At 44.0% G+C, this 15,023-nt stretch overlaps 1 protein-coding gene across 6 annotated transcripts in view; it reads left to right on the forward strand.

Moving 5' to 3' along the window:
* RANBP3 (RAN binding protein 3) overlaps positions 1-15,023 on the forward strand; it is a 324,639-nt gene that overhangs the window by 274,338 nt on the left and 35,278 nt on the right. For 3 of the 6 annotated variants that reach the window (XR_014971945.1, XR_014971946.1, XR_014971944.1), the window contains 2 exons: positions 4,954-5,137; positions 14,673-14,793. Coding sequence is in view for 3 of the 6 variants with exons in the window: in XM_085637083.1 (XP_085493209.1) it covers positions 4,954-5,137 (184 nt within the window). In the remaining 3 variants the exon portion in view is untranslated. The remainder of the gene's footprint in view (positions 1-4,953; positions 5,138-14,672; positions 14,794-15,023) is intronic. The other 3 variants (XM_085637083.1, XM_085637084.1, XM_085637082.1) reach the window with 1 other exon arrangement.

The raw sequence follows: 15,023 nt of genomic DNA on the forward strand, positions 1-15,023 counted from the left end.
ATGCGGACCTGCTGCCCTGGGACCGGAAGGAGGACTTCCTGGAGACAGTGCGAGAGGGCATGCTGGTCTCGAACCAGGTCATCAGTGCGGCAGCGGATGTCTCCTTGTTGGCGGCACACTCCTACTGTCCTGGTGTCCATCAGAGGCGTCACTCTTGGCTACGCCTGACGTCGCTCAAGCCAGAGGATCAGCACAGAGTAGCCAACCTGCCCTTCTCGGGGGAAACCCTGTTTGGAAAACGTGCGGATGATGACATGGCCCGCATGAAGGCGTAGGCGGAGACCCTGACGGCTGTCGGGTTGGAGAAGGCCGAGAAGAAGAAGCGCCCATTCCAGAGGCGGTTCGGATCTACGGGCAGAGGGCGTGGACAGGGTTCGGGACAGCAGCAGCACCAACAGCAGCAGTTCCGAAAGCCCTTCCAGAAACGTCAGAGGGGTAGAGGAGGCCAGCAGGCTGCTACCACTACCAAGGGCCCGGCCGGGTCTCGGCCCTGAGCGGCTACTTCCCCCTCAACCGTTACCCACTCCAGTGGGGGGAAGCATTCAACTTTTTCCGGCAGAGTGGAGAAAAATTACTCGGGACAAGTGGGTGCTGAATATTGTTTGCAATGGATACAGTCTTCGGTTTATCAGCCCGCCTCCAACGATTCCGCCGGTAAGCTCTCAGTTTCAGCTGCGAGAGCTCCAGGCGGAGGCAGACATCTTGTTGAGAAAAAAGGCGGTAGAAGAGGTACCTCTGTCTCAAAGGGGAAGAGGTCTGTACTCTCGGTTCTTTCTCGTTCGCAAGAAGGACAAGAGCGAGTTCAGGCCCATTCTGGATTTGCGACAGGCAAACAAATGGATTCGCAGAGAGAAGTTTCGCATGCTATCGTTGCATCAGATTTACCCTCAGCTGCAACGGGGAGACTGGCTCTGTGCCATGGATCTACAGGATGCGTACTTCCATGTGCCCATCGCACGGAAGCACAGGAAGTTCCTGCGATTCCAAGTCGGCGCCAATCACTATCAATACACACAGTACTGCCATTCGGGCTAAAGTCTGCGCCCCGGACCTTCTCGAAGTGCATGGCGGTGGTGGCGGCACACCTGCTGAGGAACAAGGTGTTTGTCTACCCGTATCTGGACGATTGGCTGATCAAGGCATCATCCTTCTCGGAAGCACAAGAACACTTCCGGTGAACGTGCGCTCTCTTGCACAAGCTGGGGTTACACGTCAACATGTCCAAATCGGTCCCGACTCCGGTCCAGTGCATACAGTACCTGGGAGCTTCCATCGATACGCGGTCAGCAAGCGTGTCTCCTTCGGAGGAGAGACGGTTATCACTCCTTCGGAAGGCTCAGGACTGCTCCATCGACGACAGTGAGGAAGGTGTCTTCGCTGCTGGGATCGATGGCCTCCTGTATCTTCCTCACGCACGGCTGCACATGAGACCACTGCAGGAGTGCTTGGAGGATCAGTGGGATCAGAAGACAGGTTCTTGGGACGACAAGATACGACTGTCTCTACATGCTCTTCAGTCTCTGAAGTGGTGGTGGTCGGCGGAGAACCTTCTCAGGGGGGGTTCCCTTCCACAAGGACATTCCCACGAAGAGTGTCGTGACGGATGCGTCTCTCCGAAGCTGGGGAGCGTTTTCCGGGGACTTTCAGATTCAAGGAAAGTGGTCCCCGTTGGAATCGACGTACCACATCTATTTCCTGGAACTCAGAGCTGTCTTCCTGGCACTGAAGGCCTTCCTTCCGTCCTTCCAGACCAACTCGCTGCTGATACAGACGGACAATACAACCACTATGTATTACCTCAACAAGCAGGGGGGGTCGAGATCGCGCACTCTGTCGCAGGAGGCGCAGGCGATCTGGCACTGGCTTCTGGCCCGAGGACTGACGATTACGGCCATGCATCTGCCAGGGGTACAGAATGCTCAGGCGGACGCACTGAGCAGGCTGATTCAGGAAAACCACGAATGGGTCATAAACGACGAAGTACTAGGAGAAGTCTTCGCAAGGTGGGGGACTCCAGACGTAGATCTGTTCGCCACTGCCGAAAACAGCAAATGCCGAGACTTCGCATCCAGGTACTACCAGCGGGGGACGCTGGGGAATGCGTTATGGATCGATTGGTCGAACAGCTTTCTGTACGCTTTTCCACCCATTCCCCTGATTCCGGCAGTGCTCATCAAGCTGTCCCAGTCCAGGGCGCGGATGATCCTGATCGCCCCGGAATGGCCCAGACAGTGGTGGTTCACGGACCTACTTCACCGGTCTCTCCTTCCTCACATACGGTTGCCGTGCAGGCCGGACCTTCTCACGAAGTTCGGGGGGCGGATGGTGCACCCCAACCTCTCGTCTTTGGGTTTGGCGGCATGGCTCCTGAGATAGTGCAATATGGCCATTTGAATCTACCAGAAGATTGTATGGACATACTGAAGGAGTCTAAACGGCCTTCCACTAGGACTTCCTATGCCTATAAGTGGAAGAGGTTCTGTATCTGGTGTAAGTCCAAGAACTTTGATCCTACGACATGTAAGGAAGATGTCATCCTTCCGTACCTTTTGCATTTGGCGCAGTCTGGCCTTAATTTCCATTCCATTAAGGTTCATCTGGCTGCTTTGACTGCTTACAGGAAATGCCCTTCACAGACTTCCTTCTTTCAGATCCCTGTGGTCAAGGATTTTTTGGAAGGCTTGAAGAAAGTGTTCCCTCCTGTCAGACTTCCCTCGCCTTCCTGGGACTTGAATGTGGTGCTGTCCAGGCTGATGAAGGAGCCTTATGAACCCATTCACAAGGCTTCATTGCAGCACCTATCCTGGAAGGCGGCGTTCCTAGTGGCCATTACATTGGCCCGCAGGGTGAGTGAACTTCAGGCATTATGTTGTCAAGAACCTTATACTGTATTTCATGCTGCTAAGGTTGTGATGCGTACTCGCCCTAAATTTCTTCCTAAGGTTATCTCTGATTTTCATGTCAACCAGACCATAACTTTACCTACGTTCTTTCAGAATCCCTCTTCGCCAGCGGAAAGGTCTCTCCATTCCCTGGATGTTCGGAGGGTGTTGAAATTTTATCTGGATAAGACCAAGGATATTCGTAGGTCGGACCAATTGTTTGTTAATTATGGATCAGTCAGGACCGGTCTCGCGACCTCTAAGCAGTCCATTTCTCGGTGGATTGTGTCCTGCATACAATTGTGTTATCAAAAGGCTAATAAGACCTTAGGGGGTAAACCTAAGGCTCATTCCACCAGGGGCAAAGCTGCCACAACGGCTTTGCTGCGTAATGTTCCGATTGCGGAAATCTGCAAGGCGGCCACTTAGAAGTCAGTCCATACCTTTGCTGCGCATTACTGTCTGGACACGGATGCCAGGGCAGATGCTCAGGTTGGGCAGGCTTCGCTGCGAAATTTGTTCGCACAGTAGTGGTATTGTCTTGTGTGTTCTCCACCGCCGTTGTTGTATGGGGATGGGCTTGCCATTCTATTCACTAGATTATGACTATACACAGAGATCCCCTACTACAGAAGGAGTAGTTTCTTTTCTGTAACTCCAGTTCTGTAGTAGGGGTATCTCTGTGATAGTCATAAGCGCCCTCCCGCCTCCCCGGTGGAGAGATGATTCTTCATGTGAGGAATGCTACAGGTCTGGCGTGCTACGCCTTCAAAAAGAACTGAAAGTAGAAGGGACCTGCTGTGCATTCTGGGATACTGGGAAAGTTCTGGAAATCTGGAAAGTTTTCTTAAAGGCACAGTATCATGTTCTCAGCCACATAATGGCAGCCTATGGGGCTTGTCTGTCCATTCCTTCCTCTCTATCATTCCAGAGGCTTTTGCTGGTAGAGGCAGGGTTTTTTCCTGTGTGGAGAAAAGCTGGACAGGCAGTGCTGTTTGTGGATGTTGGTGGAATTCTAGTTGAAGTACTGGACAGTGTAGTGTGGGTATAGGCTGCATTATCTGTCTTTAAATTAAATTCTCTCTTAAAGGTGGATGCAGGTCTGCATGATTTGACACCTTAAGAGATTATTTTTTATTGCTCCGGGGTCCACGCACATGGGCGGGACTATTCACTAGATTATGACTATCACAGAGATACCCCTACTACAGAACTGGAGTTACAGAAAAGAAACTACTCCTTCCATATTACCAGAGCATTCTCATTATGTGTCAAACTTCTATAAGGTTTCTTATCTCCCACAACTCTAAACAGTAGTATTGACTGAGCTGTTCTTCACACCTTCTGGATTGCTTGAAAAGGCACCATTTGCCCACTCTATTTTTCAAAATTTTCTCGGTGGGAGAAACCCAACGAACCCCCCCGTAGGTGGTTCAAGCTCGCTCGCTAGCCACAGTGAAGTACGACAGTTGCTTTAGGCCTCACCACTTTCAAATGTCACCAGCCACCACTGTCCAATACATCTACAAGGCCAGAACGGGAGGAAAGTCCTTCTCCTAACTCTCAGCTAAGGCCTGGAACGACCTCCCCCTTCACCTCCTGCTAACCCCCACACTGTTCCAGTTCAGGAAGGACCTCAAGACCTGGCACTTCGGATGATCCCAGCAATCAACGGAGCACCGTCAACCCAACCCCCCAATGCCTCCTCCAATCCAGCCCCACCCCCACACACAGCCTTTGATTGAACATCTGTTTGGAAAGGGTCCAAACTCTTCGTATCAGCGAACATTGAGGATCGGGAAGGTTGATTTTACTAATGGTTCCATTATTTTTCTCCTGAGGCAACAAGTGTTGTCATATTGTGCTCCAATAGAGTGCCAGGCCTGCTACTACATTATTCAGTTGTGGAGCATTTGCATTTGTAAACTTGTACTTGCCTGTAGCAATAGTAATACAGCATAGTATCGTTTGTAGACGTTTAGGATTAGAATATCTCTGCTGTTGGGAAGGGAGGCTGGGAAGAGCAGTCATTAACAATTTAATCTCATTTATTTTTGGCCAACCTACTTAGGCAAGTTCCAAAGATACTGGACAACTGTATGCAGCGCTGCACCACCGAATACTGGCCCTGCGGAGTAGAGTAGAACAAGAACAAGAATCTAAGAGCACAGCCCCTGAACCAGAGGTGGCACAATCCAATGAGGAATACAGTGATGATGAAGATGGTATTCCTCCCTCAGGATCCAACGGAAGTGGTGAGTTTGTTGTGTGAGAAAGCTAAAAACATTAGGTTATTCCTATAAAGTGTTACTGATTTAAAGAAAATAATTGGTGGGAAAAGTCTTATGCTGGGGAATGAGATTGAGCCAGCAAATATTTACAGGATCCGCAAGAACTGCCAGGGCTTTATTTTTATGGTTTACTTGATAGACCAACTGTGTCCATCTTGCAGGGTGCTGACTGACATCTATAACCTATCATCACGTTAACCCACTCTGCACTTATCTTTAATTTTCTATACTTTGTTTTTTTGAGCTCAAGGTTTATTATAGTCTTATAGCCCGCCATAGCGGGCTATACCAGCTATTAAAGGCCCGCTGTGTTCCAATGTTCTAATATGCCTTAAATACGAGTTCAAGAGTGTTCCCTGTAGTTGATCATTTATTTGGACAAACGTATAGTTTGACATTTTGCTCAGTGAGCTTTAAATGAATGCAATTTAAAAGAAAAGTTTCTCAAGACTTGTGACGACTGGGCTTTTTCAGATGCTGATAAACTTCTACAGGTAAGTTGGGACTAGAGCCAAGTATAGTTTTGCGATTATTTAAAGGTAAGCTCTAAAGCACTACTTGGACAGGCAAATAAACAAGTTTGAATCCTCCATTTCATCCAGTGCATGTCACAGGCCTGGATTTATGATAGTTGATCCTTTGAGCCCAACAATGCAGGGTAGACCAAAGACTAGGCTCTATTCTTTGTTCGTTGTTACAAAAGCATTTCCTTATTCCCTCGATGATACTTAAGTGCTCTGGAGTTTGGTCATGACTAACTGCATACTTGTTGGTCAGACTCTGGTCTGATTGCTTCAGATAGACCCTGGTACTTTATCAAAAACTGAGGGTAAACTATCCCTGGTTGCTGTTGCCACCCAGTTAAGTGTTAAGTTAGGCAGTAAGAATCGGCCTTATTTATTTATTTACTTCTTTTAGCTAATTTGTAACGAGCAACTTCGACTAAAGAGTGTCTTGGGGCTTTATCTGTGAAATGCAAAAAGACGACCAAGGGCAGCTGTAAAATATAAGTCTCCTTAAGTTATAGAGTCATGTTTTCATGGAGGGCACAATTAGTGAAGGTGGATGACTTATTGAGCGAGCATGATACTGCCACATGGTCATGGCAAGTCTTGCCCCAAGTAACTGGTTAAGCAGTGCTGGTCATTTCAGCTGCAAAAATACTACAGAGCACACAGATGATGAAATGAAGCTGGCAGAATTCCCAGGGCTTATGCAACATAAACTGAACATAAAAGATGTGGCAGCGTTTCCAATTTGAAGAGCTGTTGGAAGTTTGTCAGGTGTTTGTAGTTGTCATCCTCTATAAAAAAGGAATATGTTTTAGATTGGGAAACGTTTGTTTTTATCACTGGTGAGCAGAACACAGGCCCCTACCTGTGTCGAAGATGTAAGGAACATAATAGAGATGACCTGCCTATATTTTTAAGCTGTCTGATCCTTGGTTTGCAGTCAGTAACGTCACCGGTAGAGATGAGATAGATTAGATAGATAGATAGATAGATAGATAGATAGATAGATAGATAGATAGATAGATAGATAGATAGATGTCTGAAGCAACCCACTTATGCTTTTGACATTTGGACCACCATGCCCATTACTTAGTTGAACAGTTTGTGTAGGAATCCGAGTATGGTCGGGACTTGTGTCTCTTTTCTGAAAAGGTTGTATCCCGGTTCCGCGGGAAAGGTTTAATGAGGCTGACTGCCATAATTTTATGGCCCAGTGTTTATCTTGCTATTAGCTGGATTGCCTGTTGGCCCACACTGCCTAATTACTTTGATTATTATTGCCACAAGACCAGTTGGGTGCCAATATCTTGGTATATTCTTAGTGGCTGGTTTCATATGGGCACTGAAACTAACCGAATCCATATTGACGGCACATAACAGGATCATGGGACAGATTGGAGCATGTCACACGGTTACTAAAAATAACACTGCAGTGATTACAGGACATTCACAAACTCGCTGTGAAATTATTGTACAAGTGACGAACACTGCAGCTTGATTTCACAATTGACACCCCAGTGGATTGATTGCTCATCAGCTGGATTTATTCTCCAGTCATCTTTGATCAGCGGAAGGCGAACATTTTTATACAAAAGTACTAGATCTGTGCTGTGTTTCTTGGGTTTTATGCTCCCCCATATATATGGACTCGGCTAGCTCTTCTCATTCCTGAAGACAGTCAATTCTAGTACAAATGAGCCACTTTACTACTGTGCATTATTTTAATCAATCAAGGATGTATAATGCTCAGTATTCCTTTAAATGAAACTTTAGTGGATTTGATAGCTGCTCTAGTAAAGACCCTCCACATAGTGACACTGCATCTCCAAGGCGTACAGAACTTTTAATCCGATAATCAAAGACTCCATCTACTGAAGAAACGCAAATGGATGTTGCTCCTTAAGGCTGTCACAGGCGTCTTCAGACAGTGAGACACACTACAGTTTGGCCTAATTACCATTACCAGAAACACCAAATGCTCTGTCCTTGCTTGTGATTTCTGCAAGACCCAATGTTGTAGTTAAATCACTTTTAGTGCAGTAGTCCGCAACTTCTCCACCAGTTCCCCTTCCTGGCAAACGTAATGATCAAGATCTCTCAGCATAGAACAAAGAAGCTTCTCATCTTCCTCCTTTGCTAGCCAGGAATGTCATTCAGACTTACCTCTGTTCCAACAGGCACTCTGAATGCTACAGTGCTATTCGGATTGTGTCTTCAGAATGTCAGGCTAGGTCTCACACTTAAGACTGCTGTAAATGATCTGCCTGGCTAATGGGTATTTAAATTATAAACACTTGAACCTCTTTGTGACTATTTTGATTTCTTGAGAGGAGGTGAACTTGCCACTATCGGGGTTTTAGATTCCTTCAAATGATAGGCCTGGAGAAGCAGACTGATCGGATCTGCTAGGAAGAAATTGTAGTTCAATACATACTTTTATTCATTTTCAATTTATTTTAATAGCATCATTGTTAAAAATTACTGTCTGCTGAACACCTTCTCGTAAATGTTGTCACATCCCAGTGGCTTAGGATTATGTAGAAGACCGCAGTTAACTTTCCCAGTGGAAGACCTTTCCCTCACTGTTATTGAACACAATCTTTTTACAATTATGGGCCACTACTTTTGAACCTAGGCACAAATCCCATCTTCAATATTGCTTATGGAAGAAGACTTTCTTTTTGGCTGTTATTTGTCGCGAGGGTGCATAAAAACCAGTGTTATGAACTTTTGAATGTACTTCATCATAAAAAAGGTTTCTTTGACAAATCCCCGTTCCTCCTTCTAAAGATCGTATAAGGTTTCTTCACAGCTCAGAGTATTTTGTTACCCTTTTTGGGGTCGAGCCTGGGCAGTGCATGCACTGCTCTGCAAGGCATTATGTATTCGAGTATGGACTTGAAGCACACCCACTCTCCGGCCAAATTTGTTATTGGCTTGTTTCTTTGTCCTATGTAAATGCTGGATTCTAATTGGTTAAAAGGCTTGTTAGTCCCCCTTTAGTACCCCTTTGTCTTCATATGTAACCTCCCGTGAGGACTGGCCCCTTTACTTCAGTTGTTTCCCAATACGTCTTATTTAGTCCCTAAGCACTATTTATTTAATGAGTTTCTCTTACTGCAGGCACAACATGCTTTCCTGCAACATTGAGCGCCCCAGGCACGCTTTCCCTTTCCAAGCAGCCCGAGACAATGGCGGCCGCTTCTTCGAAATGCAATTGGTCTGACATTGTTTGAGCTATTGGCAAATGACAATGCCTTTTAATTGTGGATTAATTATCAAAACCGATAAATAAAAGGCATTGGCATTTACAATGCCAATAGCTTAAACTCTCATAAATGCGAGACCTATTGCATTGCAAATGCTGGTCTTACCCTACTATTCCACCGCAAAGGAGAGGCTGCTCCATGTAAAGGATGCCAGGTGGCCCTTGAGATACTACCAGGAGAAGACAAGTGACACTCTTACAACAAAGCCCATATAGTTTGTCAGTAGGGACATTTGTTTCAGTTTGGTGTTCTCATAAATAACTTCTAGATAGATGGGTAGTATCTGCATTATTTTCAATCAATCTTTTAGGCCTGGGCTATGTAAACCTAGAGTTCATTCCACGAGTGGTAAGGGAGCTTTTCATGCCTTTGTGAGGGATGTCCCTGTTGATGATATTTGTCTTGCTCTTGCTTCTGTAAAGCACTCCGATACCTCTCGGTCTAGCCAGCGGTATATAAAATAAGTAAATACAAATAAATTATATTTGAAGGCGGCGTTCTGAAGATCTTTTCGCAACCTCCTGAGCATTCAGTTGACAGCTAGTCTATGAAATATAATGATTTCTCATGGTGGTAGTCCCCACGGAATCTGTAGTGGATAATATTGGTTGTTTTCAGAGCTTGCTGGAGAGAGCCTCTGAAATTCAGCTTGCCTACATTCTGGAGAGAGCATCCTAGAAATCCAGCATGCCTATATCCTTTACAGAGAAATCCTGTATCTTTTTTACTCAAGAGAAAGCTTTGAAGTTCATTAGAGCTTCTGCATATTTTGGAAGCTTCAACTTAAGTCAATCTGTAGATTTGAGAAGTAGTTAGCCCTGGTACATCTGCTTGTCTGCCTTCTCAGTCAGCCTGAAACACACTTGCTGATATTAGCCATGGCCCAGTGCAGTTAATGAATCTAGCCTCTCCATCTATCACACAAGTGGCTTAATATGATGGCTGCTTGCTCCTAATCCTTCAGTAATTCCTTCAGGATAGAACTGGCCATTATGGCACAAAATCTCTATTCATAGTCCAATAGCCTGAGGAAGGAATGTACCTATTAATTGATTTATCCATGGATTAGTCTATGACTGGCTTCTGGGCACAGGGACTAAGGAAACTTCCAAATCTTTATGGATGCTGTAAAGTACTTTATGCTCTGAAGTCCAGACAAGAATTGTGGACATGGCATTTGGAGGTGCAGACCTTATTGTAAAACAGGTTGTTGAAACCTTACAATCATGTTGGACAAGGAAACCACAGCATCAGGCCTGAAATTTCCATCTTAGCACCAACGTGGGTCCTTCATATCCTTTTCTTCCATTCAGCTGAAGAACGAACAAAATTGTTGCTGTCAGAAAAGTGCACAGTTCTCTTGGTCCCAAGATCTGGCAGCCCAGTCCCATTCCCTCAATCCCCTATTTGGGGTCAACCAGTGTGTCTAGGATTCAGTATTACAAATGCAAAAACAACAATTGATGGACCGAATGCAGACCAGGTAATTGCTCGTTATGCCTATGACAGATTCACCTTTCCAGTTCATACACAGACCACCTGAAAACCTTCGTGCAGTGATTCACAAACACCTGGTGGATTGAAAGACATTTTTAGAGCAATGCCTTAGACTTGGTGCTCAAATTACAAAAGTGGTGCTGTTTGTATTAAAGAAATGTGGAGAAAGACGTATGTTTTTGAGTCATCGCATGCACAGCAAGTATGTCCTCAAATTAGATTTTTACATGGCCACTATTCAATAGACCTTCCTTTTATCAAGATCGGCGGCTTGCTTCCGTTGACTTGTAGGATGCCTATCCTTATATTTGCACCCATCCACGGCACAGGATTTCGCTGCACTTTATTTTAGACCAACATCACTACCTGTTCAAGGCACTGTCATTTGGAAGGAAGTGCCTTGTACATATTCACCTAAAATGCAAGGCATCCATTGGTGACCTCCCAAAACAAGGACTGGCAGTGAGCATGTAGTAAGCCTCTAATTTGACCATGGGTTATCAAGTGCGCCTCCTCTAATTCGGGGCTGTTAAGTCTGTCTTTTTGTGGCCTTGCTTTCAATTGCCAAAAATGAATTCTTCAACTAACATGAGACCTGTTGTTTCATTGTGAAACAATGCTATAATGGAAGGGGAAGCCTTTTCTTCCTTAGATAGGGGGGGACACAAGATGATTCTTTTCACCTATTCTATTCATTTTGACAGAATGTACTACTCATGAAACTCCATGTTCCTAGCATGTATCTTCTCTGAATCCTGCTGCTTCCATGGACCTTCAGTTAATGACAATGCAGGAACTGCCAAAGATGCAGTGTCAATAGTATTACCTAAACTAGGATGACCTTGTCATAGTTACTGCACAGTTGAAAGCAGTGCTACAGTGTTGGCTCAAAGCTGCTAGATCTTTTCACTTCAAACATTTTTTTCTGTCTGCTTTAGCATTCACAGCTGTCACATCCATGCCTTAGTATTTGGGGGGTTATGGTTTTGCAGAGAAACCCATCTATTTGAATTTCAGCAGTTTATGGGCTCCATTTGAAGCTGTTCATTATAACAACTGTTAGAGCTAGGGCTTTCAGATTAGCTCTCAGACCCTCTTTTCAATTATTGGGCTACTCCAAGTTGATAGTCTATATGGAAAACAAATGTCCTACATCTAAAAACTAGGTGGTGGGTGACGTGGTCCCTTCTGTCTGTGAAATCTGTCTCTTTCTCTTTTTAAAAAAATATTTTTTTTTAATTAGGTTCAGAATTGACATTTCAGTAAAGCATGTTACTCAAACGAATAACTGAAACAAAGTTGCCTGAGCAGAACCATGCAAGCTATTATGAATGATACGTTGACGTCCGACTGGTTCAGATGTCAACGTATGTAGTGCTAGGGAACTACACAACCGGCCTCTTGGCAATGGATCAGAATTTCAAATGTGCCCTCTTTTCTAACAGATAGTCTTGTCTGGGGTCTGAAGGAAAGGACTTTTTGTTAAACTGGTTTGGCAAGTTTCACTATGCCTATTCTCCCGTTCCATTATTCCTCTTGATGGTGTAAAAGATGACAATGGAACACTAAAGAATGTTTCTAGGGTGCTAGTATGCACCAGCCAACATTGATTTGCTGACCTACAGGAGATGATGTTATGTTCAAGCACTTCAACTGCAGATATTCGCAGTTGGCTGCCCTGACCTGCTTGGGGACTGAAAGTAAATTCTGCATGTGGCTCAGAAGCCTTCCTCTTCACATACTTTCATAATGAATTGAAAATGATTTTCAATGTGAGTACGAGCTAAGAACTTGAATACAATTCCAATGTCTCCACATCTGACATGCCAAATCCATCTAGCTAGGGCAGGTCTTTATTCTGTGATCAGGGTATATCTGGATGACATTGGCCCTTACTAAAGTTGACCGGTTTACCCATCTGTATTGTCTTCCAGATTAGTCAACACATTGATGAAGGGACTCCTTTGAACTTTTCGATCAACAAAAAGGCTTCCGCTATAATTGGGGCTGAACAGAGTAGTCTGTCATAAGAAGGCTTATTTTAAGACCGTTTATAGGACTTTCATTCAACCTTTCATAGAAGACCATCTCCCTGCTCACCATTACCTCAGCCACGTGGATTAGCGAAATGTGAGATTTCACCATTACAGAGCCTCACTTAGGGTCAACCTGTCTAATCCAATGTTTATTTCTTACGCACCTTCTTTCACCTTAGTAAGAATATCAATCCATGTACGTTATTCTAATTTGACAATAAAGATGTTGGAAATTCTCCTTTGATGAAACTTCTATTAGTCGACCAGCTGTTAGTTTTTTTTTTGTTTCAAGCAAGGAAGGGCAAACTCCTGTTGAAGCAAAGCTTGGCTGTATTGTTGTTTCCTTCATTACGCTTGCCATTTAGGTTGGCTGGCCTTCATGCGACAGGTGTCCGCTCTATGCCAGATGCAAGGATGTGTCTACTGCTCTCTTTGCCAGAGAAAGGTTGTGAGATCTGCAGAGTGGTTATAAGGAGGACATTAATAGCTTTATGTGCAGTCCAAGACCTAGTCTACAGTGGGACAAGTGGTAATTCCTAACCTGTTAGCTTGAGGCAATCCTCATTCCAGTCTACCTAATTTTTCTCTGGCAAAGGTATAGTGGGCTCAATTCAACCATGTGAATCAATTTTACTTTTCTGTACAACAGTTCTCCAGCTTTGGTTACTTAAGTAGATTCACAGATGACCAGCCCTCTTCCCCTTTCACAAGGCTCTGCAATTTCCTACCCTTGGAGAGCCATGAAAATGTGAAGTGTGGAACTTCAGAGGCTAGAGTGTGGATCACATAATGAAGCGGATAACCTAAACAAAGTGTGCGGCTAATGCACGATTATTTAAATGTATACGTGAACTGCTGGTAAGACATTGATTACCAAGGCTTCCTAGCCAGATTGAGAAAAATCCAAGCATCTGAATCTATGAAAAATAGCAATGCTGGAGAACTTTCCTTCACACTGTTAGGGTTGCATTGAATGATTATTCATATACAAGTAATACTTGACATTTTTATACGATTTTGGTTTTGGCTATCTTTTCATTCTTTTAAAGAGTGGTTGTAAATTAATTTCTTTTACTGTTACTCTCAGATATACATAACGAAGATGCAGTTTTACAGGTAGGTAAATTTAGCCCATTCATTTCTTTATACGGTTTTGGTTTTGGCTATCTTTTCATTCTTTTAAATAGTGGTTTTAAATTAATTTCTTTTACTATTACTCTATCGGATATACATAACGAAGATGCAGTTTTACAGGTAGGTAACTTTAACCCATTCATTTTTTTGTAGACCTGCTTGAGCTATCTGTAAGATGTGAGAATCCTTTAAACTTAACACTTATAATTCATATAGACAGCGGTGAACACTACGACAGTAGAAAGAGTTCATGCAAAATGTGGAAGGACAGAAAAGCTCAGACCATTCGTAACCAGTCAGCTTTTCTTCAGACTATTGAAAGGTAGATGACAGATTGTGAATGGATCAAGTGTTTTCGGTTTTTTTCAGGAAGGGGAGGCTAAATGTGTGCTTGTGACTAAAGACCTATTTTAATATGAAACAGTCACATTAGATGCTTGGAGTTTTATTTTTGGGTGAAAACACACTACCACTTCAGTGGGCTTCTCTTCAATATCTGTACAGCTTCAACAGTATGAGAGTGCACAGCAGTTGTTAGCGCACACCTCCGAGGAATTGGGGATGTATTTATTCAAGGCAGTTTCTTGTTAGAGGATTCCGTAAAGCATTACTTCAACACAAATTCTTTCGGGACATTCAAACTAGGTATATTACGAAACCGGAATATTGCATCAAGGGTTTCTTCTAATAGACCCTTCTCTTCTTTGATTTCAGTGTTAGATTTTTTTCAGCTTCAAAAGTGCCGGAGTTGTCAGTTCATCATTGCTTCCATTGATTAGCCTCTTGCGCTATTAGTGTACTTCAGTACATTACCATAAAAAAAATTCTGCGATTGACATGAGTGGTACTGTTATTTTAAACTTGGTTTTAATTTAGCTTATTTTCTTGGACTGCAGTATTTCTCCAGTAAGATTTCCTTAACAAATGAATCATTTTAAAAAAAAAAAACTAATCTTACGCTGTTGTGACTTTTTATGCTTACAGCTCTGAGGTTTCTACTTAAAGTACATTTAAAGCCTGTAAAAGCTGCCCAACCATTTTCACTTTGCAGGATCCCAATGATCAATGCCTTAGACATCCTCACTTCCAAGGCCCTTGCAGTCTCTGCATCCTGATGTCACCAAGGGGACTGAAGGCCAGAGCTGACAGCATTGGTGGTCTAGAGGACAAAGGTAAGACCACCAGTTGACATTTTATCAAGGTTGCCCCTGACCCTATTGAGATTTAGGCTCTGTCTACAATAGATTTGAGAGTCAAGTCTCGGGTGGGAGGGGAGAACAGTTCAGGGGACCAGTGATTTGATCACCATGTCAGTCCCCATTAAGATTTAATCCACACCTCCCTCTTTTAATCGGAGGAGACCAATCATAAAAGCACCATGAGCATCACTGCAGCTGCACTG

The sequence above is a fragment of the Triturus cristatus genome, chromosome 12, assembly GCF_964204655.1.
Source record: "Triturus cristatus chromosome 12, aTriCri1.1, whole genome shotgun sequence".
Lineage (NCBI taxonomy): Eukaryota > Metazoa > Chordata > Amphibia > Caudata > Salamandridae > Triturus > Triturus cristatus.